The sequence below is a fragment of the Monodelphis domestica genome, chromosome 6 (genome assembly GCF_027887165.1).
Source record: "Monodelphis domestica isolate mMonDom1 chromosome 6, mMonDom1.pri, whole genome shotgun sequence".
NCBI classification, from domain to species: domain Eukaryota; kingdom Metazoa; phylum Chordata; class Mammalia; order Didelphimorphia; family Didelphidae; genus Monodelphis; species Monodelphis domestica.
This window is the reverse complement of record NC_077232.1, coordinates 87,642,135-87,669,356: the sequence shown is the minus strand read 5'-3', so window position 1 is coordinate 87,669,356 and position 27,222 is coordinate 87,642,135. Positions and strand designations below refer to the sequence as shown.

Here is a 27,222-nt window from a genome sequence, read left to right as displayed (position 1 = left end):
ATTGCTACTGAGGGCACATGGTATAATTTTACTATAATTTTTTCTAAACCGAGTGTGAACATTTTTCATGGATTCAATGGATCAGAAGCTCCTGGGGGACAGGGACTGTTTTTAAGTTTTGTTTGTGTATTCTAGAACTCAGCCCAGTTCCTTCCACAGAGCAGATGCCGAATAAATGCTGTAGTGGTGAATTGATAATAGTTTAGGTTTTAGTTCTGGGGGACCATAAAGATAATCTTGTTCAACTCTATTTTATGGAAGAAGACTCAGAGAGGTAAAGGGGCTTATCCCAATGTGCACAGATGATAAGCAATAATAATAGCTAATATTGCTATCATATTTGCTATGTGCCAAGCATTGTGCTCAGTACTATAAATATCTTGTTTGATCCTCACAACCACCCTGGGAAGTAGGTACTAATATTACCCTCATTTTACAGATGAGGAAACTAAGACAGACAAAAGCTCAGTGACTTACCCAGGGTCATATGGCTAGTAAGTGTCCACCTTTGGATTTGAACTTGGGTCTTCCTGATTCTAGGCCCTCTACTCTGTGCATTGTACTGCAAACTTTAAACAGAGAGGATATAGCAGACCTGGATTTTAAACTTATGTCCTCTTATTTCACATCTGGGACTCTTTCCTTTTACAGAAGAAAATCAATGATCATTGTAATTGTAAATTTATATACTTCTGCTTGTTTCAAGCCATAATATCAGAGGTTTTTAAAAGCACACTTTCTTGAATGAATGAAAGACTTTATTCATGCAGGGTGAAAAGCTGCTTCTTAGATGTATCATAGGTTAACCTTATTGATAAGACAGACTTAGTTCTCCTCTTAAGGTCACTTCTCTGCCACTTTGCCTGGATGAATTTGTTGCTACCATCTGGTGTTCATAGGTTTATAAAGTTCCAAGAAGCATGTGTAAGGTGAACCAAACTTCTGACTTTGTGTCAGAAAATATTACCAATCACTGAGCTTGGAAGTAGCCACAGTAGCACAATTAAATGTGGTCTCAGACCATTGGAAGGTGCTGATCTTGATTAGTCTCCAAAATAAAGGTATCCAGGATGGCCCCACAGGATGCATAATCTGCCAACAAGAGAGTAGGCAACTGGGTTGCATCTCATCCTCTTCATTTTAACCAGTTGCTAAGCTTTTCTACATCATGGTTTATGCTACATATTCCTTATACCCTTCACCACCATTGTGGCTCTGTAGGCTCCTAACCTCTTTCTATGTACAATGAATATGATTGCCTCAGGGCAGTTATAGCCATAGCCTAGGCACCAGCAACTAGGCAGGCAAAATTCCCTTCTCCACTGGTTTACCTAGACTTTTCTCCCAGGTCACTGAAGGATTATTGTGGGCAGCCTTGTGAGTAGGACAGAGAGAGTTGCATAGCATGATCAGGCCCAGTTGTGTTACATCTTATGTCCAGATTAATTTTCATCTCTTTTCCCTCAAACCTCATTTTTCTTTTTTCTGTTTGGGTGAAACCATTCTTCTAGTAACTAGGAACTGTTCTACCTCTCACTCCACATTGTTATTTTCATCTCCATAACATCTCTAATAGTTTATCACCTCTATTTGCAGAATTAGCATCTTTATTCAGGTCTATCTCTCACCTTGAATCTTTGCAGTAGCCCCTCTTTGGTCTCTTTCTACAACTCAGGCTTCTCCCTGCTATCTTCCAAATAGCTGCCTGTGGAATTTTTCTAAAGCAAGATTTAAAAAGTCTGGGAGCCTTTGTTAAATGGGCTTCCTTTGTGTACAGTACTAGACTAAGCCCTGGAGAAACAAAAGCAAAGCTCCCTCCAGGAGCTCAACATCTAATGGGAGGAGATAATATGCAAACAATGTTATACAAACAGAATATAGACTAGAGAGGGAAGGCACTTTAAAATAAGGAGGACCTGGAAAGGATTAGATTTCAGATGAGCCTTGAAAGAAGCCAGCAAAGCCAGGAGGCAGAGGAAAGAAGGGAGAGAATTCTGGACAGAGAGGACAGCCAATGAAAGTGGCATTAGGAGATGTCATTTGTGAGGAACAGCTGGGAAGACAGTTTCAGTCGGTGGTAGAATCTCTGGAGGATAAGAAGGTATAAGAAAACCAGAAGAATAGGACATGGAGGGCTCTAAAAGACAAAGAGGATTTTATGTGGGATCCTGAACTTTCCTAAATTAGGGTAGGGAGGTGACATGGTAGAATGAGGCAAACTGGACTTGGCAGGGATAAGAGTGAGGAACTGAGAATGACACTTAGTTGTGACTCTAGAGGGTTGGGAGAATAGTAGTGCCATGGACAATAACAGTAAAGTTAGGAAGACAGAAGAGTTTGGGGAGGAGGAGATGATGAGTTCAGTTTTGAATTAGTAGTTTTTTAGATGCCCACTAGGCAATTGGAGAGTCAAAAGTAGAAGATAGGAAGGAGGTTAAGGATAGAAATAAACATTGAACCCATAGTAGAAAATAATGATGATAGTGAAGGTTTGATCAAATCTCCCCTGGTCAGGATTCTTTGGTGGCTGCCCATTACCTCTAGGATTAAATAGGAAGTTTTTCGTTGGCCATTTGAAGCCACCCAGCTCCTTGCTCATCTTATGCTCCAATTGCTTCTGATCTCGCTCTATATACTCCAAGGTCCAGTCACACTGGCCACTTGCTATTCCACAAACTCTACTTCTTGCATCTCAGTGCTTTTGCTTTAGATGCCTCTCTTGCCCACATTAAACTCTCTTCTCACTTTGGCTTCTTGGAATCCCTGGATTCCTTCAGGAATCAACTCAACTGTCACCCTCTTCTTGTGCTGATCTCCCTATCTCCTGGGCTTCCCTTCTAAGGCTACCTTTTATTCATAGCATATATTATGTATGTCCCTATTATATACAAGCTGCCTTTTCTGTTAGATTGTAGTCTTCTTGAAGGTGGGGAAGGATTCATTTCTGTCTTTATATCATCCCTTTTGCCGGGCATATATCAGCAGAGTGCCTTGTACAATGCAGATGCTAAATAAGTTGCTTGTTGATTATTTGATAACAGCATGGATTTCAATCTGTTTATCAGCATGGGCAGCAACTAGGTGGTACAGTGGATAGACTGCCAGGCCTATCATCAGGAAAACACGTCTTCCTAAGTTCAAATTTGACCTTAGCTGTATGATCCTGGGCAAGTTGTTTGCCTCAGTTTCCTCATATGTACAATGAGCCAGAGAACGAAATGGCAAGCCATTTCAGTATCTTTGCCAAGAGGACCCTAGATGGGGTCATGAAGAATTGAACATAACAAAATATCAGCTTGGGTCCCTAAAGCAAGAAGAGACAGACTGTTGGTACTCTTATTTCAGTGGAATTCCCTTCATTGAACATAGTGCTCAAGAGATGGTCTGACAGGGCATTGTATAGGAGGATGAACTCCTGCTATGTTCTGGGTATCTTTGTTTAGCCACATTCCTGGTTAAGTCACTTAACTCCCATTTGTCTCAGCTGCCCCATTTATCAAATGGGGGTAATCACAGTACCTACCTCCCAGGTTGCTGTGAGGATCAAATGAGATAATAGCTATAAAGTGACTCTGCACAGTGGTGTGCCTGCAACATAGGAAGAATTATACAAATGTTAGCTTTATTGTTGTTGTTATTTTCCTTTTAGCCTAAACTTGTGCAGTTTATTTTTTTTCCTTCAACCCAAGTTTTAGGATTTGACAGTTTTCCCTCTGCATTTAATCTTACTCTAGTCAACATATCATCATAGGCTGTCAGGTTCTTTTTGGATCTGAGTTCTGCCATGTTATGGATTGTGCCACCTTTTTACCTTCATGTCACCCACATATTTGATTAACTGGCCACTTATGCTTTCATCCAGGTCATTGATAAAATTGCTCAACAGAATTGGGTTACAATAACTTGTGGAAGGTAGAACTACACAATTCCCATTTGTGTCTGCTTACTTTGCCAAGCTTGAGGTAGACAGCATAGACCACTAATCTGGAGGCCAAGATGGCTGGTGATTGTCTCACCTTTGACACATACTGACCTTGTGTTCCTTGGCAAGTCAGGTAAATGCTCAGAGCTCAAGGCAACTTTCTAGGAATATTAGTTGCATAAAAAGTGTTTGTGGGCATTGGTAAAGGAAATTCCTCACCTTTGCCAAATTAAAAAAATATATATATTAACACCGTACTCTACATTTTAAGCCCAATTCTTCCAGGAACAATTTTTTATTAATTTAACATTATTCTAAATTCAACCATTGTTCTGTTTGGAGAAAAATGTCTAAACTCTCATAGTCCCCTCATGCCTTCAGATATCTCCTTAACATAGGACAATTTGTAGTAATACTTATAGGAATCTTGAATGAGGAAAAGGAGGCAATATGATAAATATATTTGGGTTAACCATCTGCTCTAACAGAATAATTGTCATTAATCTTATTTTAAAACTATTTAGTTATTTTCTTTGACTGTGCCTTTAAGATGGTTGTAATGCTAATCTTGTCTGGGACTGAGGGAAGGCAAATTTTTAACTACTTAAGTAAATTATTTTAAATTTGTTTACCATTCACAGTCCATTTTCCCTAGAGACTTAGCTTTTGTTTTTGAACTTTTACATAATTTTGAAATGGAAAAGCCTAGAAAGGACTTTAGACTTGAGTCTAAATTTCTTAATATTTTTAATGATTCTGCATACCATAGTTCCCTATATATGACATCATAGGCCTGATCCCTATCTCTTCTTTGCAAAGAATGGCCTTCAAAATCCAGAAGATAGGACAAAAATGGCTAATGAAATCTAAATGAAAATTTAAAGACCTAATTGCTTTCAGTGAGTTCAGTTTACCAGACCCAGATGAACTCATTCCCAAAATATTCAGCTTATAGGTGTAATAGCTGATTATTTTTGAAAAAGAATAGAAAATGAGTCAGGTAAACAGGACATGCAAACATAATTCTGGTTTTTTTCTTGAATTTCCTTGAATTTTTCTTCCATAGCTCTCATTTCTATTTTTTCCTCTACTGTTCTCATTTCTTTTAAGTAACCTTATTTGTTCAAGATCTCTAATTGAACTTGTGCCCAAGCTATGTATTTCCTTTGTAGGAATCATTGTGTTCTTCTGGGTTAATGTTTCAGATGTTCCTGTCACCAAAATGTCTTTTTCTAATCAAATTTTTTTTCTTGGCTGCCCATTCTTCCAATTAAATTTTCTAAATTGTGAATTTATTTTATGGCTGAAAACTGCATACTTTTTTCCCTCATTTTTTATTGTCATACAAAACACACTTCCATATTGGTTGTTGTTGTAAGAGCACACTCGTACATAACCAAAACCCCAAAATGAAATCAAATATCGACTGATGTGAAAGATGACTCCAACAGTTCTTTCTCTGGAAGTGTATAGCATTCCCCATCATAAGTCTTTCAGGATTGTCTGAAATCATAAGCTGCATACTTTTAAAGAGAATATGTGAGCCTTGTTTAGTTCTGTTTTGTATTATCTGGTGTCCTGCTGCTGTTTTCTTTAGGTATTTAGTGTTCTTCAGGCATCTTGGGTGGCTCAGGCCAGAGACCTACCAACTTTCATTGAGTCCAAAGAAGCCTGTAGGATGACTTCTGGTTTTGGCTTTGTAAGCTTCTGACTTGGATTTGAATCTGAACAACACAACTATAGGCCTGCCCCTGGTTGGAGTTAATATAAACTACCTACTTTGAAGGCTTTGTAAGTCTAGAGGGACAGAACTTGGGTTCAGTCTTCTGGTCTGATATCCCCTGCTTTTGTTACTCACTTGCAGGCTTCATACCAGACAGTGGGGTGAATCTGAGACCTTGTTCTAGGGTCTGATAGATATAACGATTACTTTCTATGAAAAACAGAAATTTTTAGTTTTATATACAATCCCACTCTATATTACACATTGAAAAATTAACTTTATGTAGTTTTAAGTTATGAATGATGCTTAGTGTTTTATGATAATTACAGATAAGGATAAAGGATAGTGACTATACCAGTTACTTATTTGCTATAAGAAATTCCTCAATGAGAAATCATATTAGTGCAGGATAGCACCGCTCTGCAAACTGGTCCTAGAGAAATGCTTGATAGGTTACAAACAAAAACAAATAAAACCCCCAAATTTCACTGGTTTCCTCGTGATATCAAGAGAAACTGAGGAAAACCTTCCAGAAAGTTGTATAGACCCCATGTAGCCAATGCAAGAGAGGATGTGAAAATTTAGTTATGGAGGATGGGAAGGTTTGGCTGTACTGTGAGCACCATCATTGGAGAGAGATCATTTAGCCACTGGAGTTGTATACTATTGACAGCGAACAAGAACCAGACCAAAATGAAGTTACTGACACTGCCTTCCTGACAGGGAATCTTGTTTTGTTTCATCACTTGACATTCTCTTTCTTGATGTGGGGGAATGGAACATTCCGTAACTGTCTTCTGTAACCCTCCTACACTGATGTTCAGACAACAGAGAATACGTCTTTTGTGGGAGGTATTAAATAAGGTCATTTAACTTATCAAAATATTTTCAGGAATAATCTAATGAAGAAATTATAAGGAGAAATGAGTGGTTCTTAGGAGGGGAAAATATCTTGAATCAATTAAGGGATTTGTGGACCAATATTTTTGGTATCCTCATGCTACTATTACTAATATTTACTTTTTTGAAGAAAACTTCTAGGGTTTAATGTACTCTGTTGATATACCAAGCCTGTACATATATATTCTGCCACTCTTGCCAAGTTCTACCTTAAAACAAATCAAGAAAATTGGCATGATACTAGATGAATAAATGAGAAAGGGAGCATTTGTTCAATGCCCCTCTTAGTGTCAAGGAGTTCTGATATGAGGCTTAGAAATCACTGTTTCGTGATATAAATCGTGAGTTTTAAATTGCTTTTTAGTAGGATCCCTAATAAACTTTTCATTGGAAAAAAAAATCTGTAGGTTTTGTCAAATTTTAGGCACCCTTGTATTACCCTTTTTTTTTTAGTCCCTGCCCTGAAAGAACATTCATTCTGATGGAAAAGATGCTGTATAAATAACCAAAGCAATACAAGACATAGTATGTGGAAGGTAATCTGAAAGGTGAGACTCTAGTAGCTGATGGGATTGGGAAAGGCCTCCTTCATAAAGAAGACTTTGAGCTAGATCTTAAAGAAAGCCAGGGAACCAAGAGCACATACAGAGAGAAAGCATTCTGGGTATGTAGGATAATCAGGACAAAGTCAGGAAGATGGGAGAGAGTTCCTTGTTCCGGGAGCTGCAATTGGACCAGATTAGTTGGATCTTAAGAGAGTATGAGAGGAAGTAAAGAGTGAGTAGACTGGAAAAGTAGTAAAAACTTTAAATATCAAAGAGGGGAATGTATATTTGATCCTGGAGGAAATAGGAAGCCACTGGAACTCCTGGACAGGAGTGTGTGATATGATCACACCTATGATTTAGAAAAATCCCCATAGCAACTAGAGGAATGATTTGAAGGAAGATAGACTTGAACCAGAGAAACAAGTTTGTTTCTCATTATTAGACATGTAGAAATGACCATCCTGATCCAAGTAAGCAGATCCATGATAGTACTATAGAATAATATTACCTTTGGGAAATCTCTATACTTCTAAAGGAGCATATTGTAGTAGTAAGCAATTTCCTCCTGTTCAGTTCTGGGTTTAATTTGTTGTCCATCTACAGTATTTGTGAAAGTTGAACATATGAATGGACTAAGCAAACTGGCTATCCAACTTAATATTGCAATCTATACAGTCTGTATTTCCACTAGTGCTCTTTAACTAGCTGATAGTGCCATGGCATCCAGTGTCTCATTATTTGCAGGCAAGACAATCATAGGATGAGAGATTTAGATCTGAGTAGGATTATAGAGGTTATTGAGTCCCATCTACTCACTGCTACCCACAACAGCTGCTGAAACTGCCACAAGCAGGCAGAGGATCATAGGAGGGAACCCCTCCCCCCCCCCCAGTCCACTCTTCCTGCCCAGCCCTCAGTGCTATCATCTGGGGAAGCAATTCTTGTGGAGGAGGGCCATACACAGGCCAAGCTAGCTGACATTGAAAGAAAGACAGGAGGTACCATGTGCCAGGCAAGTCTGACCACCACCTTGACCACCATCTCCCCTCAGTCCAGGACCCTAATGCAGGAGCCTTTGAGATATCAATGTGTCCATTTCACTCTCCAGAACTGTCATCCTGGGAAGAAACTCCCTTGTGGAGTTGCAGCCTGGCCATTGCCCTTTCAGGGGCTACATCCACAGCTTCTAAAGACCCAGAAAATAAAGTTCCTAACACTTAAGCCCTTGACATTGTAAAATGATCCAATAGTAGAAACAGATAAGATTTTTATCAGTAGAAATGATGTTAAAGAAGAAGCATTACCATCTGCTTTGCCACTGTATCCTAAAGACTGTGATATCTTTCCAGCTGAATTGAAGCTGAAACCTTCTGTTCCATGGAAAACTAATCTAGTTTTATTGTGCCTTACTTTCCTTCATGTACTCTACAATTCAGTGGCAATGGCCTCTTTGTTGTTCATTATATGAGATACTCCATCACCCCAACTATGGACATTTTCACTGACTATCCCACTCCCCTGCCTCCCTCCTCCTCTACCTCTGCTTCCTGACTTCCTTAGAGTCCCTGTTAAAGTCTTTTCTTTTGCCTAAAGTCTTTCCTGGTGAAATTAAATGTTAGTATTTTCCCTCTGTGATTATCTCCAACTTAGGTTGTATATATCTTTTATATACATGGTTGGTTGTATAGTTTGTGAATTTTTGAGGCTAAGGCTGGCTTTTTGTCTCTCATTGTTTTCCTAATGTTTAGTATGATTGTCACATAGTAAGTACTTAATGAAACCCTGAATCAGAATAGTAGTTGATGCAACTGGGGACAGAGGGGTGTTGGAGAGATAGCAAAGATGGAATTTGGCAATGCATAGGATGATGGGGATGAGGAAGAGGGAACCCATTTTAAGATAGGAACCCTATTGGCCAGGAGCTCTCCCAGCCTCACCTTTATATAGTACTACCAGCCTGAAGACTCAACATTTTCATTGGCTTTTTCCTGTGCCTAGAATTCTCTCTATTCTGCCCTTTGACTTCTCTGTCTTCCTTCAAGACCTAGCTGAATTTCCTTTGTGAGTTCTAGTGCTGCCTTTACTCTGTCGATTATCTTCAATTTGCCCTGTATATAGCTTATTTGTACCCAATTATTAACATATTTTCTTCCCCATTAAAGTGCGAGCTTCCTGAGAGCAGGAACTGGCTTTTGTCATTATTTCTCTAGTGCTAATGAGAGACCCTAGCACATAGTAATGGGTAGGCATTTAACATATATTTATTCACTTGACTTAGATGCCAACTTCCACTGAAGAAGCTGTAGAACAATGAAGTTTTATTTATTTTTTTGTTTGTTTGTTTTTAAAACCCTAACCTTCCATCTTGGAATCAATTCTGTGTATTGGTTCCAAGGCAGAAGAGTGGTAAGGGCTAGGCGATGGGGGTTAAGTGACTTGCCCTGGGTCACACAGCTGGGAAGTGTCTGAGGCCAGATTTGAACCTAGGACCTCCCATTTCTAGGCCTGGCTCTCAATCCATTGAGCTACCCAGCTGTCCCCCTACAGTGAAGTTTTAGAAAGAGCTTTATAAGACTTTCCAAATTAAGTCAATGTATGCTCAGGGACCTCAGTGCAGAGGCAGACTTAGGAGGGAAGATGGCAAGAAAATATGGCTTAGGATAATGAAACCAGTCCAAAGACAGAAATATTACACAAAAGTAGAATGCCATTGTAGCATGAATGCTTTCAAAAACTTTTCTTAACATTTTCTTTGAGTAAGTGAGTATGACAAGTGTAGAAGAAAATTACCACCTAAAATGAAAATGGACTATATTTTCAGGTTGGGAGGTCTGAATTCTGATACAGGAGTCGAGCTATTGAAGCTGAAAAATAGAAGAGGAATAACTTGAAATCAGACTGTCATTTTCTAAGGAAATGTAGATAATGTAAGTTAGTTTCCATAATAAAGAAGACAAAGAATCTATAAATAGCCCTAAACAACTTGAACTTCCCCAGCAGAGAGATGGGAGCATGGACAGCTTAGAATGGAGGCTTGTTTGTAACATTTTCCAGAGTTGGGGATAAATGACCATTGGCTCTGTGGTGTTGAAAAACAAGTGAGAGTGGAGAGAAGATCAGGTTTACAGAAAACCTGGCACAAAACTTACTTAAGCCAGGTCATTTTCAGACCCATATATGAGATAATATTTGTAAAGAGAAAAATTGGAAAAGATCTCTTGACATAAGCTTCATCAATAAAAATAGATGCTACAGCTTTGGAATTCCCATATTGTCTTGAAAATCTTCCTGCATGAACTAGAAATATCCCTGAAAAAAACAGAAAAGGAAAGAACACCTGGACCAGGTCCAATGTCAGTAGAAGGGGTCTGTGTGGGAATAGAGTTGGGGGCAGGGAGAATTTAGAAGTCTTTAGGAGTTATCCCAAGATAGCTGAAAGAGGGAAGGATATCACATACTTAGGAAAAATATTGAATGTTATGAATTCAATTTATTAACAGGCATTTATTAGCAAGTCACTGTGCTAAAGACAAAAACAATAATCTCATAAGTAACTTATGTCCTTAAAAAACTCTTGATAATGTAATGTTTCTACTTTCTCATCTCTACAAAACATCAGAAACTACACAGGTGAAGGATATCTTTCATGAAGAACTAAAGAAGAAAAAGGCCACTTTTATTTTTCAAAAATGATTTTATAGTTGTTTGATCTTCCCAGGCAAACAGTTACCTGAAATGTGTAGAAGAGGACAAAATTCCACTGGGTTTACTATTTGTGCTTGGGGGGAAAAAGCATTTGATTTGGGTATAGCAAAATTCAATTTTTAAAAAATTATTTATTTAATTAATTTAGAATATTTTTCCATGGTTACATGATTAATGTTCTTTCCCTCCCCTTCCTGTAGCCAGTGAGCAATTCCACTGGATTTTACATGTATCATTGATCAAGCGCTATTTCCATATTATTAATATTTGCAATAGATCATTTTTTCAACATGCCCAATCCTATCCCTATCGAACCATGTGATCAAGCAAATGTTTTTTTCTTCTGTGTTTCTGCTCCCACAGTTCTTTCTCTGGATGTGGATAGCATTCTTTCTCATAAGTTCCTCTGGATTGTCCTGGATCATTGCATTGCTGCTAATAGAAAAGTCTATTTGATCATCAAAACAATATGATCCTGGCTAAAAGACAGAAGGGAGAATCAATGGAATAGATGGGGTAAATGCCCTCAGCAAAATAGTATACAATAAACCTCAAGCTCCTGGCTTTGGGGTTCCATTGTTTGTCAAAAACTGCTGGGAAAATTGGAAAACAGTATGGGAGAGATTAGGTCTAGATCAACATCTCACACCCTATACCAAGATAAATTCAGAATGGGTAAACGACTTAAATATAAAGAAGGAAACTATAAGTAAATTAGGTGAACATAGAATAGTATACCTGTCAGATCTATGGGAAAGGAAAGAATTTTAAGACCCAGCAAGAAATAGAGAATATTACAAAATGTAAAATAAATAATTTTGATTACATTAAATTAAAAAGGTTTTATACAAACAAAATCAGTACAACCAAAATTAGAAGGGAAGCAACAAATTGGGGGAAAATCTTTATAACAAAAACCTCTGACAAAGGTCTAATGTCTTAGATTTATAAGGAACTAAATCAATTGTACAAAAAGTCAAGCCATTCCCCAATTGATAAATGGGCAAGGGACATGAATAGGCAGTTTTCAGATAAAGAAATCAAAACTATCAATAAGCACATGAAAAAGTGTTCTAAATCTCTTAGAGAAATGTAAATCAAAACAACTCTGAGGTACCACCTCACACCTAGCAGATTGACTAATATGACAACAAAGGAAAGTAACAAATGTTGGAGGGAATGTGGCAAAATTGGGACACTAATGCATTGCCAGTAGAGTTGTGAATTGATCCATCCATTCTGGATGGCAATTTGGAATTATGCCTGCCTGCCTTTGATCCAGCCATACCACTACTGGGTTTGTACTCCAAAGAGATAATAAGGAAAAATACATGTACAAAAATATTCATAGCCGTGCTCTTTGTGGTGACAAAAAATTAGAAAATGAGGATGTGTCCATCGATTGGGGAATGGATGAACAAATTATGGTATCTGTTGGTGAAGGGATACTATTGTGCTAAAAGGAATAATGAAGGGGAGGAATTCCATGTGAACTGGAATGAAGAGCAGGACCAGGAGAATGTTGTACACAGAGACTGATATACTGTGGTACAACCAAATGTAATGGACTTCTCTACTAACAGCAATGCAGTGATAAAAGACAATTCTATGGGGCTTATGAGAAAGAATGCTATCTACATCCAGAGAAAGAACTGTGGGAATAGAAACACAGAAAGACATTTCCTTGATCATATGGTTCAATGGGGATATGATTGTGGATGTGACTCTAAATGATCACTCAATTGCAAATGTTAATAATATGGAAATAGATCTTGACCAGTGATATTTGTAAAACCCAGTTGAATTGTGTATTTGCTGTGGAAGGAGGGGAGGGAAAGAACATGAATCATGTAACCATAGAAAAATATTCTAAATTAATTAAAGAAAAAAGAAAAAAAAGTCTGTTACATTTGATTGTGCCACAGTATATCAGTCTCTGTGTATGATGTTTTCCTTGTTCTGCTCCTTTAGCTCTGCAACAATTCCTGGAGGTCTTTCCAATTCACATGGAATTCCTCCTGTTCATTATTCCTTTTAGCTCAGTAGTATTCCATCACCAACAGATATCACAATTTGTTTAGCCATTCCCCAATCAAAGGGCATCACTTCATTTTCCATTTAGCAAAATTCAATTCTAAAGACTCACTTCTAGCAAGGTGTCTCCTGTGTATATGGTAAAATACCACTTAGATTCCTTGAAAGATTAAACTATAGATAACTTTATTAGGAGACCATATGGTTATTAATATTAATGAAGATATAGAATAGGATAAGGTATGCTTACCAAATCTATTTGCCACTATCATAGAAAATGTGCAATGAAGAGTAATCCATGAAAGAAAGATTTTCTCTAGGAGGTACAATCCTTCATATGCTCCTAGTTGTGTTGATCCAATAAATTGTTATTTGAATAAATAAGTTATTATTTTCATCATTCATTATCTTTTACCCCAAACTCTGCCTTCTTCCTAATGTTCTTATGGTACTATCAAGTTCGTTGTTATGCTTGCTTGGCTTTTAAAACCCACGTAGAGAAATTTTATGGCTCAAATTTGTCACTCTGTACTCACTGTAATGCTCTGCTTAGAAAGTATAATGGCTTTTCATATAGTATAAGTATAATACAATAAGCTCCTCAATAACCTTAGAGTTACATCAGAATGGCATGTGAAATGATAGAAACTCATGAAAGCTTTAGAAGAGAAACAACCAATGAGTCCTAGTAAAATTGGGAAAACAATTCTGTTTTCATAACTTTCTGTATAAAATAGATTACAGAAAAAGAAATTAATGTGTTTTTAAAAATGCATTAGGAGAATTAACTATTAATAAAAAAAAACTTGGCAAATTCTTTTTAAAGCAATTAATCTTTCCCCTAATTTTTGGTAGCTTCAGTTGTGTTTTTGTTATTCTTGAAGTAAGATATGCCTATATTTTATTGTATGTTTAATGGTTAGCTTCCAGTGGTCACAGGTCAACTGTTTGGAAAAAATTAACTTTGCTTCTTTGCTAACTCCTGCTGGGAAAACAGCATTGCCCTTTCTTTGAATGTTATATATGTGGAGTTAAGCTGCAGTATGTAGCAATATATTTAAATAACTTGAATTTCTTCAGTAATTCCAATACTATTCAATGTGATAATAATGCCTATAATATTTGAAATATATTTGAAAAGCAAAGTGCTTATGTAAGTATATACATTTGTGTGCAAAATTTGAAAATTTATGAGGTATTGTTTACTTTTTTTCATTAGCATCATGGGATTTTTTGTTTTAGGGCAAAGCATAGTTCTGCAATTTTTTTTCATAGTTTTACAACTTGAAACATGCTTGATTCCTCTTTAAAATTAATGTGGATCCTAGACAACTCTTACCAAAAAGAACTGTTTTAGGTACATGTATTTTAAAAAGGTTCAAACTGTGATTATGTTAAGAGTTTTCTCTTTGCCTGCTCCCAGACCTAAAAAACATGCCCTCTCATTTCCAGGATTTTTACCTTATATAGTAAATCTTTGCCACTTGATCTGGCATGTCGAATATGGGACGTGTTCTGTCGTGATGGTGAAGAGTTTCTGTTTCGTACTGCTCTGGGAATACTCAAACTGTTTGAAGATATTTTGACCAAAATGGATTTTATTCACATAGCGCAGTTCCTCACTAAGTTACCAGAAGATTTGCCTTCCGAAGAGTTCTTTTCATCTATTGCTGCAATTCAGATGCAAAGTAGAAACAAAAAGTGGGCTCAGGTAAATAATTCTTATTTTTTAACATTTCTCCCTAAATATGTGACTTTATTAGGCAAAAATACCAAAATAACTCAAAATTTTATTGCATCTTAAATATTACATCTCTCCTTATAACTACTTTATGAAATAGGTAGACTTAAGTATTATTACCATTTTGTAGATGAGTAAACTGAAGGGAAGTGATTTTTGTCATGATAGTACATTTATTAAAGCACCTACTGTATGCCAGACACTATGGTAGGCAACAAGTGTCAGAACTGGGAGATAAACTTAGACCTCTGGACTTTAAATCTAGTACTCTTTGTACTATACGATGCTATATGACAGAGCAATATAATTCAATTAATAAGCAAGTTTTATCTATTTCATTGAAATCCTAGAAGAGAAAAGAGTAAAGCATATAAGCAAATAGTCATTCCACAAGAATTTAGAAAACTTTGGCTCTACTCTTTTGTGACTTTGTTCTGTATTCTTTAACAAGCCATCTGACTTCCGTGGACTTTCATTTCTGTACTATCTTATTCCCTTCTCACCACATCCCTTCAAAATACATAGTTTCTGTATTATCCCCATTTTATATATGAAGGAAATAGGTGTATGTCTGGCCCAGAAATATAAATTGGCTTTTCCAAGGCCACACAGCTAGAAAGTGGCAGGATTGAACCTGGACAAGCTTGGTGATGGGGCTCTATATCCATTTTTCATTCAACAATAATTTTGACATTATGATCCTATTGTTGTGTTGAATATTTTCCTTTTAAAGAAAGTCTACAAGGTAAAATGTACCAGTTTAGTATTTCAAACCTGTGAATTACTTTCCCATCTCTAAAAGGAAAAACATCTCTGCCTCACATTTCTTGAAAAATGTAGTTAATGATAAAAGATAATATTTATAAAAGTATTTTTCAAAGTACAAAATATTTTACGTGTCAGGAAATTATTTAAAACCTAGCCTTTTCTTACTGGGTAGGACATATCAAAGGCACCTATAAATATATATTGTTAACTTATTGAATGAATCTTAAATTCTTGATATTTTTTACTCTGAAATTATAATGGTGTGGATAATCTATACTTGTATACCTCAGAATAGACATCTTTCTACCTCCTACAACTCTGCCCTAGAAGTGAGCAAAGCCTAATACTAATATATAATACAAAGTCAAGAAGTAGACTAGAAGAATAAGGATTCAAAAAAAAGAGAGGGGGAAAGATGAGCTCCCAAAATGACACAGAAGCTCAAAACAACTTGAGTACAAAAACAACTTGAAAACACCTAGAAGCAAAGCTTCAAAGGAAAATGTGGATTGGATACAAACTGAAAAGGAAAGAGATTTTTGAAAAAGAAAATAATAATAATAATAATAATAAAAATAATAAGAGCAGTAGAGAGAAATGGGAAAAATGATGACTATTATACAAAAAATATTTTAAATGATTAATTAACAACTTTGTTATAGATGTAGAAAACCTTACTGAAGAAAGTAACTCCTAGAAAATTATTGGTCAGGTGGAAAGTAATGACAATTTGAGGTATCAAGAAATAAAACAGTCAAAAGACTGAAAAAAAAATAAAAGAAATTGTGAAAGGTCTCATAAGAAAAACAAATAATAAAAGTAAATTGAAAAGAATTAAGAATCATTGTTTCCTATAAGCCATGAACAAAAAAAGAGCCTAGACCACCATATTTCAAGAAATTTTAAAAGAAAATTACTTAGATATTGTAAAACCATAGGGCAAGTAGAAATTGAAAGTATCCATTGTTCACCTTCTAAAATAAAATCCAAAATGAAAACTCCCAGGAATACCATAACAAAATTCCAGAGCTCCTAGATCCAGGAGAAAATACTGCAAGCAGCCAGAAAAAAAAAAAGAATTCAAATTAGGACCACAATTATCACATGAGATGTAGCACCCCCCACTTCAAAGAAACAGAGTATAGAATATGATATTCCAAAAGGCAAGGGATCTAGGATTACAACCAAGAATAAGCTACCCAGAAATCTATCTATATCTATCTTTCTATGTATGTGTGTGTGTTTAAAATAACTCTGTAGAAGGAGAAATGAGTATTTAGTAAAATAAAAGACTTCCAAGAATACTTGATGAAAAGTCCAGACCTAAATAAAAAAGTTGACATTTGAGAAGCACAAAAAAAAAAGGTAAGCATGAGTTAAAAACCACAAGGAAATAAGATTAAACTGTTTACATTTTATAGGGAGAAATGATATATGTAACTCCTTAGAACCTTGTCATCACCACCAGTCTTAGAGGGAATCTAATTAGCCATAGGGGCCCAAGTGTAATTCTGTTATGTTTGAATGATCTCAAAAAAAAAAAAAGCCAGAAGGGTGGGAAAAAGAATGTATTTGGAGAGAAAGTGGGGTGTATGCGTAAATGAGGAAAATTATCTTACATAAATGGAATGCACAAAGAAGAGTTAATAAAATGGAGGAAGGCAGTGAAGGGAATGGGCTATACTTGCAAAAATTAAATTTATATCTCAAATAATAAAAATATTATACTTTAAGAGATTTATTAATGAACATTAGAAATCAAGGAATAAAGAAAATACAAAATAAAGACCATATGCCCATGGCTGATCAGCCAGTTCAAACACTTGCCTTACCACCACCAAGCTTGGTACTGGAAGTAAAGAGGTGGGACCTTCCATATCCCCACCTTATCCCTATCTACAGGGACAGGAAGTCAGTGGGCTCCTGGGAAATGTAATTCTTTTGTAGGGTAACAGATTTTCAATTATACATATTTGAGTCTCATTCTCATTTGAACTGGTTCAAGGAGGGAAGAATTACCCAAAACCACACAGTTGTGGATTGAAATTCAACTTAGCCAGCCAGTTAGTAGGAGGGAAGGAAGTTGACAGGAAAGGAATATAGAAAGAAGAAGGAGAGGGTAGATTAAGGAATGTGGTAGTAAAACAAACTTAAAAATGAATAGAATGAAAAAGAGAAAGACAAATATAACAAATGAGGAGGGAGGGAAATGCAGTTAGCAATCATAACTGTAAATGTGAATAGAATAAATTCATCTACCTAAAATGGAAGTGGATAGTGAAATGAATTAGAAACTATAATCCAAGGATTTGTTATTAAAAGAAAAACTCTTGAAACAGAAAGATATTTCTGAAGTTTAAATAAAGAGTTGGAGCAGAATCTGTTATTCTTCAGCTGAAGTAAAACCTCAGACAAAACAAAAGCAAAAATAGACCTAATTACAAGTGATGAAACAGGGAAACTACATTTTGCTAAAAGGTGCCATAGATGGGAATAGCTAGGTGGCTCAGTGGATTAGAGCTGGGGCTGAAGATGGGAGATCCTAGGTTCAAATGTGGTCTCAGACACTTTCTAGCTTTGTGACCCTGGGCAAGTCACTTAACTCCCATTGCCCAGCCTTTACCACTCACCTGCCTTGGAACCAATATGTATTTTGATTCCAAGACAGAAGGTAAGGGTTTAAAAAAAATAAATTATAGGTTCCATAGACAAATTAATGTCAATGCTAAAGATGTAGATATAGATATATATTTAATATTATTAATTGGCATAGTATCTAAATTGTTAAAGGAAAAGTTAAATGAGGTACAGGAGGAAATAATAAAACTGTAATAATGGAGGTTGTTAAGTTTAATTGTGGTTGGACTCTGAATTTTTATATAGGTGGTCACCAGGGATTTAATTTCTAACATCCCAAAATGAATTACTAAAGTAAAGTGGAATTTATGGTAATTTATTTACAATAGAGGGAAGATATTAAGGAAGAGAGAAAAGGGGAGAGAGAGAGAGAGAGAGAGAGAGAGAGAGAGAGAGAGAGAGAGAGAGAGCTCTGGCCTCCACTGATACCAGTTAGAAATTCTAAATCCCAGCCAGGGGAAGAGTCTCCAGCCAATGGGCCTTTCCTGGAGGCTTCATGCCTCCAGAAAGGTGGGATCACTAAGTCAGTCTTTCACTCACCAAAGGTGACCGTCTAAATGGAAAGAAGTCTGAGGTCTCCTGCATGGGTTCCTCCAGGGGTCCAGTTCCTCCAGTCCAACTCTGAGTCAGAGATCTCTCTAACTCTAATCAAATATATCTTCTTCTGGCCTCTGGTCCTTTTTTTAAAGATCTTTTTCTCTTGTGTCACCTCCCCTAAATTTCACGCTTACCAATCACAGCAGATGCTTTTCTCCAGGACTGCCCACTCTTTAGTTCACACCTTCTTTGGTTATATTATACCTTTTTGGGTTACTTAACATCTTTTTTTGGTTAGTTCACTTTTTGTAGTTACTTAACACCTTTTTGTAGTTAAAATGGGTAGATCTACTTAAAATACTGAATTATCACCTTTTAGGGATTAAAATCTAAAAATAGATTGTGGATTACAATTCAATCTTCCCAATAAAGGAAGAGCTAAGTATCTTCATTGTTACAATCAGGAGACAGCTAAATCCAATCTTCACAATGTATTCAATTTTCCCCTTTCAGATCTAGATCAGTCTAACTATAAAATAAATAAGAAAAAAATTGTGATGAATGGAAATTTTAGAAAAGTTAGATGTACTAGACTTCTGAAGCATATTGAGTAGCAATAGAATAGAAAAGGGCTCTATCTGTTTCTCAGCAATACACGCCACTTTCACAGAAATTGACCATATATTAAGACATACAAACCTCACAAACAAATGCAGAAAAGCAGAAATATTTATTTTTTTCTGATTATAATGCAATAGAAATTACATTCAGTAAAGGCCTTTGAAACATAGATTCAAAATTAATTAGAGGGGGCAGCTGGGTGGCTCAGTGGATTGAGAGCCAGGCACAGAGATGGGAGGTCCTGGGTTCAAATATGATCTCAGACATTTCCTTGCTGGGTAACCCTGGGCAAGTCACTTGACCCCCATTGCCTAACCTTTACCAGTCTTCTGTCTTGGAACCAATGCACAGCAATGATTCTAAGATAGAAGGTAAGGTTTTAAAAAAAATTAATTGGAAACTAAATAAAGCTAATTCATTCAAAATTAGAAGAAAAGTAGCAAAGTAGTAAAAATCTTTGCAACAAATTTCTACTCTCATTTCTAAATGATATATAGTTACAATTCATTTTATAAGAATCAGAGCCATTCATCAATTGAGAAAATATGAATTGACAGTTTTCAGAGGAAAAAATAAAAGATATCAATGTTCATTTGTTTTTCAATTGTGTCTTTCACTTTGTGACCCCATTTGGAGTTTGCTTGGCAGAGACACAGATGAGGAAACTGAAATAAGCAGGTTAAATAATTTTCCTAGGGTCACACAGCTAGGAAATTTGAGGGCAGATTTGAACTCAGGAAGATGAATCTTTCTCACTCCAGGCCTGGCACTCTATGCACTGATCCATCCTACTGCCATTTTTTAAAAATGCTCTAGATAATTAATAGAGAGTTGCAAATTAAAATTACTTTCAGTTTCTACATCATACTCATCAAATTGATTAAGATGACAAACATCAGAAAACGACTAATTCTGAAGGGGTTGTGGGGAGACAGGTACTTTATTTTACTGTTAGTGGAGCTGTGAACTTGTCCAACTATTTTGGAGAATAATTTGGAACCATACCCATAAATGTATTGAAATGTGTATACCCTTTTACCCAACTACAGAGATCAAAGAAAAAGGATTCATATATAAAATACTTAAAGCAGCTCTTTTTGTGGGGACAAAGAATTGGAAACTGAGGAGATACTCATTAATTGGGGAAGAGTTATGAAATATGAACAGTAGATTATGAATGTGTTGGATATACTATTGTGCTCTTAAGAAATTATGAAGGGATCATTTCAGTAAAACCTGAGAAGATTCAGATGAACTGAAGCAAATTGATGTGAGAACGAGGAGGACAATTTACACAAAACAACGATATTGTAAAGATTATCAACTTTGAAAAACTTAGGAATTCTGGTCAACACAATGACCAATCATAATTCCAAAGAATTTATCATGAAATATACTGTTAACCTCTAGATAAAGAGCTAACAGATTATGAATGCAGATGGAATTGTTTTTTCTTTCCCTTCCTTCCTCCCTTCCATGTAAATCTTGTTGCTCTAGGAGGTTAAATTATTTTCTGAAATGAATTCTGAGGATCATTTGTGGATTTCATTGATATCATCCTAATTCAGAGACAGATACTATAGTCATCTCAGATTTTAACAGCCAATTGTCACAAGATTGTATAATACTGTATGTTCTTATAGGCTTTTTCAGATTAGCATTTTGCAAAAAAGCACTTGGTAGCTATAAAGCTTTCTCTATATCAGTCATTAGCCGATTATTTCTCAGCATCTTTCAGGTTAAAACATGGGAAGTTTTTGAGGTGGCCTTTACTGTCAAGTCTTTCATGTAACTGTTTGCAGGTATACGTATACAAGGCAGGCTTTAATTGGCTTCCATCTGATTTCTAGGTACTGCTTGCATTGCAGAAAGACAACCGGGACATGGAAAAGGGAAGCCCTTCCCTAAGACACTAACCCTTCACATGTATTGGACCAAGAGATATCCAGTTGGCAAATGTCTTGCTTTCCAATGGATTATAGGCGTCTGAGAAACATCAATTCTATTATTTTCAAGTTTTGTTTATAACACTGGAGTTGGCCTTAAAAACACACTCCTACACATACCTTTTTAGAAGTAAACCAAGGCTTAGCCTTAAGAAGCTCAGTGGAATGATGACCTGGTGTTGATTGTACACAGCCCTCACACTTTTTGCAGGATTTTGAATAAGGGCAATGACTAAGTTTTTCCTTTCAGTTTCCATAAAATTTAATGAAATCTTAGCAAGTCAATGTGAAATGCTGGAAAGTACTTTAAACTCTTGTAGTGAGAATGTGCTTCTGAAGACTGTTTAATCCATGACACCAGTTCATGTTTGCATATTTTAGTTAAGGAAGGTATTAATCTCATTAGCTGTCTCCCTCCCCCCACCCCCCAAAGCTTTGGGTCATGTTTTAAAAACACATTTACCAAAGATAACATTCAGAGAAAATGGGATTGTGTATTGATATAACCAAAATTGCCACACACATTATTGTGGAAGAAACCTGTTGCTTGTTTTAGAGTTTTACCAAGTTGCCTTTATAAAGTTTCTGAGTACAATTGTTTGTTGGAAGTGACACATTTAATATCCAAAGACTACCAAGTTCTCCCAGAGACTATTCCTCTGCTCTCATTGAATAGCTCTTCTGGCAATCAGATGAAGAGGAAATAAAAATGCAGTGGGCATAAGAAAATAAACAGCCTTTATTTATTGAAAGAAGTAGAAGAAACATAGTCATTTGAGATACAACTATTCAATTTCTATGAAAGCAAGTTATGTGATACACTCAGAAACGAACAAACAAAAACCACAACAGTGGGTCATGCATGAGGGAAAGACTACTTCTTTCCCTGGCTTCATCAGCTGAATGTCAGAATAAATCATAAGTGCCCATGATTACCTCTATATATGACATCATGCGCTTTAGAAATTGTCATCATTTCAGAAGAATGAAGCAATATATACCTAATAGCTCTGAACTAGGATATTAGAATCATTTATGTCTGTTGTTATCTTCAGACAGTTTTCCTAGTAACATAATTAAGAACTTCAGTTATTCCACTTATAGAAAATGGTCGGGGTTTTTGGGGTAAAATTTGTATAACTAGGTGATCATCTCTTTATGAATCCATGACTCTGAGATGTGTCCCCCACCCCCATCCACCAACTTCTTGCTTTCTTAGAATACTGTTTTTACCAGTTCAAAGCATATCATGACATCATTTGCCATTCCCATAAGTGCTTGAGGAGTATTACCACACCATACAAGGAAGCTTATTACTCTTTACACTTCTCATTCCCAATTTCATACTTCTTTACAAAGATTATTTCTGTTGGTGGGCTATCTCTGAGTGTGTCAGAAGTCTTAGACCCATCCAAACCTGACAGTGGTGTTATTTCAATCCTTTTTTCAAAAATGCTACTTCTCTGTTTTGATCAGTCTAGATGCACTAAACTACTAGAAAGTCTACAGACCTTCAGGTTAAGATACCTATTTCTGAAGTTATTAGTATGCCTGACATCGAGTACTTGCATTCTGTGTGGTTTGTTACCTTTTTAGGAATGAACTTTTTTAGGTATGTGTTCAGCTACAAAATGCTGACTCTCCTCCAGTGAGCTTTGTAGTGTGCTGTTGATATCACTTTTTGCCTCAGCCTTTAAAAAGATGACTTTGTCTGTCTTTAATTTGACTTTTTTTTGAGAAGGCATTCTTTTTCTACTAGATGCCCTACCAGCCTTTCTAGACCCTAACCCCTGCAGATGCCCATTTCCTAAAAATCAAGATATTGAATGTAACAGACTGAAAGTGGCATGGTTATGACCAAAAGCCTGCTACAGCACTTGTGCACTGGTAATTCCCCATAGATGTAATTATTTTTGTTCAATGACTTGGGATTTCTGATCTCTGAAGATGTATATATTTTCTATCTTTTCTTGGTGTACATAAGTATTTGTTAAGTAATGAAGAAAAGCAATGCAATAATGAGCTTTGCACAATTGGTGAAATTTTTCACCTGTCTAAAAATGCAGCTCTTTAACTTTTTTCATTAGACTTATTTGGAAAAAAAAAATATACTCCTTTGGATAGAATCATTGACGTATGTAAAATTGGCACAAAAATCCATAACACTCTATGATTGGATTGTAAACCCAATCTCAAGTGCTGAAGAATAGTTTTCATAACCAGTTCAGGGATCACCTAAGATTTTGCCAACTTAATTTTTTACTGTTCAAGTGTTGGAAGGTTTAAAACTATAAGACCAATGGGCTTACCCTCTTTTCAGTAAATGTCTACATCCGAAAGAACTGGGTTTCTCTTTAAGAGTAACTTGAAAAGAAATAGTGAAATGCTACACCATTTCACAAGTCTGCATTTTTCACTTTATGTGCAACTCAATTACAGAATCTAAGACTTCGTGTTTGGGATTTTGTACAACCTGCACTTTATAGTAAAGAACAAACTTGGCATCTTCTATTAGTAGTCACAATGTCTTATTTAGTTTTATTTTTTAGTTCATTTTAAGGTACTTTATAACTGCTTTTATTTTCAGTGTCTTAATTCAAATTGCTTATAGAGAATTCTTGATACACTTAACTACAGATCATGTTTTGATTGCTTGTACAATTATTCATTTGTTTTGTTTAGGTGAGTGTATCAAACTAGAACTTTTTGAACTGTAAATATATGGTTTTATTAAATAAAAGTCATGTGAAATTGTTTTATGTCCATTCTTCATATATTTTGGCTTCATATTCTTATTTTCCAGATTAGAAATAACTTACTGAAGTTATTTTGTCTGAATTTTTAATGAATTTTGGTAGTTTTATTACAGAGGGAGTTAAGGGCTTTCTTTTTATGGGAATCAGCAGATATTTCCCAGTATTTGAAGAAAACTAAACTGAATTTCAGAGGTATCCCTACTGCCATATTAGTTTGAGTAGGGACACCTTGTTCCCTTCCCTACCTTTAACATGAGGTCTATTTGAAAGGAAGAAAAATATATGTGCTAGAAAAAAAAAAAACTATACAATCAGATTTTGTGTAAAATGTGAGATTTAGAGTTAAAATAGAGTATATTTTGATGCCAGTATGGATATTTCATAAATATTACCAGCATTCCTAATTCCCCAAAGAAGGGACCTCCTAAAAATCCAGCCATCTAAAGTTACAGTATACTTATCTTTTAGGTGCTGTGCCACATAGGAAAAGAATTCTAAGTTCAGAAATAGAGGACTTGAAGTCAAAACTTGTTGGGAGCCATCAGACCCCCCACTGGCTGACAAAGTCACAGTTTGGGAAATGGGGGCTGCAAGGCAACCCCCAGAAAATGAGGCCCCCACTGATCCCTCTCTGTGACTTCTCTCTCTTTAACTTCCATCACTAATGGATGATTATTGTTCTCACTCTAATACAAAAGAAGTTAAGAGCAAAGACTTATAGAATAAATATACTTCTAGAATAAATATATATCCCACCTTACTCCCTCCAGATTATTACCCTAAAAGATTACATTTACAGAATTAAAACCTATAGATCATTACCCATTACCCCCCTCCTTTCCCTCTCCACAGAGTCACATTCATTCCCATTACAAGCCAGACAAGCCAAGAACATCAATCATCTTCAAGACACACTCCACTGCAGACTGAAACCAGGCAACATTGCCAGGTGCTTTAAAGTAACGCAAGAAAAATAGAACTTGTAAAGTGAGGAAAACACCAAATCTAGTCTGTCTCAAATTACCTTCTAACCATGTACCTAGCTATGAAAAGTTTTGTTATCCATCTCCTAAGTAATTGTGATTGATTGTGAAAGCTGACCAAAAGTAACAATGATTCTCCTAGGTCAGGGAGAACTAACTTCTAGATCACCCTGTTTATGCCATTCATCTATAGCAGCAGTGTTTCATTGACTATCTCCCTAGGCTTCCTATCTGTTGTTAGGTTCTATGGAAACAAGTATGTTGAGAATGGAACCGTGTGCCAAGTAGATATGTGATCATGAGGGTATAAAATAAAGTCAGGCCTCAGTCAAGGCGGAGCAGTTTATCCTGTGAAACCTGTGCTGCGGGTTGAATGCAAAAGCTGTATCCCATCCATCATTCTGCCAACACCATCCCACCTCCAAGATCCCATCCTCTGTGGGAGGCTGGCCCACCCCACAGCAAAAACTTAATCCTGTTCTTATCTATGAAACTGTGGGAAAGTAGCTGAAGTTCTTTGGGCTTATTGTCTGCATTCTCCAAATGAATTTCTAGGTCTCAGACTTCCAATTATCATATGATCAATTATCACTCACTTGTTCTGGGCCAGATTTACTTTCAGGCCTCTAATAATATTTATTGTCCCTCTATCAGTATGGAACTCAGGAGTATGAATTGTGAGGAATTTCTCTGCTGTTTGGGGGAGCTTGGGCTTGGATAACTAAATACTGTACAGAACTTTGATCCCATGGAAGTTTTCTAAGTTGAGAGAGATCTTTTTTTGGACCATGTTTAGATAAGAAGAGGTAGTATTTACACAAGTTTAGTTGCCATGAAAGTTTGTGGAAAACTGTTGCACAAACAGTTCAAATGTACTATGATTAGATGCAAAATTCACTTTAGAGGTGCCATTGTACACAATAGGTATTCCATTAATTTTTGTTATTCCTTAAAATCCCAGAAAATTAGATATTAAAGAATGTCCAAACATCTACTTATCTCCCCTTCTACATCTTTTAAATGATTTTTCCCTTTTATTTCTAAATGTATCCCCCTGACACATCTCTACTCAGCCATCCAATCCCATGTAGCAAATTAACATGGAAAAAATTAGCCAAAGAAGGATAACACATTAACTCAGTTACAGAATGTGCAGTGTTTCACTCTTTTAGTCCTCCGTCTCTTACTACAATCATGTTCAGTTTCTTTTCTTTTTTGTCCTTCCCCTCTTATAGTGTTGCTGTCATGTATTTTTACTAGTTTTGCTTATAGCACTCTGCATCAGCTCCTATGCATCTTTCCATGCTTGCCCTCCTGGCTGTACTTCTGACTTTCTGGACTTCAATACCATGCCTATCTGCATGTAACCCTGAAACATTCATCATTCTCTCTGCAGCCTTCTTACCCTGGGACATCCCTTTGCTGAGCTAGTCTACTCTCTCCTGGTGAATCTCTTGGGTCTCCATTTTTAGGAGAGGCTCAGGCTGGCCTTCTCTTCTTTCCCCTCCCTGACTTTCTAGTACCTTCACCCTCTCTTTTCCCATCTCCTTAGAAATAATCCTTTCATCACAGCAACTATGTCAGGTATATTACTGAATGGAATTTGAATGTCAAAGTACTTAAACTAGAGTAGATGAGCTCAAACAAAAATCTAAATAGAGAAATCCCACACCAGCAGCACTTGTAACTGTTGAACATGCTCTGGTAAATTAAATGACAGTTGAGATATTCCTTTTTTGCCTCTTAATATCTCTAATGCATATTATTTCACTTTCAGTTGAAATGTTTTCTATTTTCATGTTCCCTTTCTGACTGACTCTGAGCAACTGTTCCACTCGTGCCTTTGATCAGTGCTGTCAAAACTATAGTTGTTATTATAGGCTAATAATGTATAGGGTACTGCCAATTCTATATCACAACAATATGTAAACAGTGGTGTTTTGTCAGAGAATTTCACACAATAGTATTATACTTATTTGGAATTCTTAAAGTTTCCTTTTTTGCAAGAACATTACTGATTCTCCACATAATATTCTTGTCAAGATATCTAAACACTTCAGAAATTTAGAACTTAGCGTATAGCCAGGCTCTTCAGGCACCTCTGTTATCTTGCTAAACTATCAGCTTCACCCTCCACCCTCCCACAGTCTCTGATATGTGGCCAATGTTAATGAGGGGGAATGGGGTCAAATATGTAGAAGTATTAAAAGTTATTGCCTCTATGTATGTAATTCTTTATTAGCTTTAATATTATCTGACCCTCACAACTACCCTGAGAAAGTCCTGCCTCTGATACCTTATACCAGTGTGACTTTTGGCAAGGCACAAACTCTGAGCCTCACTTTTCTCATTCATTAAATGCAGGGATCAGAGTAGATGACCTCTGAGCTCTGGATTGATG

At 36.3% G+C, this 27,222-nt stretch overlaps 1 protein-coding gene and 1 long non-coding RNA gene across 6 annotated transcripts in view; one reads left to right on the top strand and one right to left on the bottom strand.

Moving 5' to 3' along the window:
• The window catches only part of TBC1D14 (TBC1 domain family member 14), a 147,839-nt gene extending 124,003 nt beyond the window's left edge, over window positions 1-23,836 (top strand). For all 5 annotated transcript variants that reach the window (XM_007496769.3, XM_001372210.4, XM_007496770.3 and 2 more), the window contains 2 exons: window positions 14,285-14,543; window positions 20,987-23,836. In XM_007496769.3, the coding sequence (XP_007496831.1) occupies window positions 14,285-14,543; window positions 20,987-21,052 (325 nt within the window). In that variant the 3' untranslated portion in view covers window positions 21,053-23,836. The remainder of the gene's footprint in view (window positions 1-14,284; window positions 14,544-20,986) is intronic.
• Window positions 1-27,222, bottom strand: part of LOC103100173 (uncharacterized) — a 66,626-nt gene that overhangs the window by 23,344 nt on the left and 16,060 nt on the right. The window contains exon 2 of the long non-coding RNA XR_001623062.2: window positions 14,294-14,502. This is a non-coding gene — a long non-coding RNA (uncharacterized LOC103100173). The remainder of the gene's footprint in view (window positions 1-14,293; window positions 14,503-27,222) is intronic.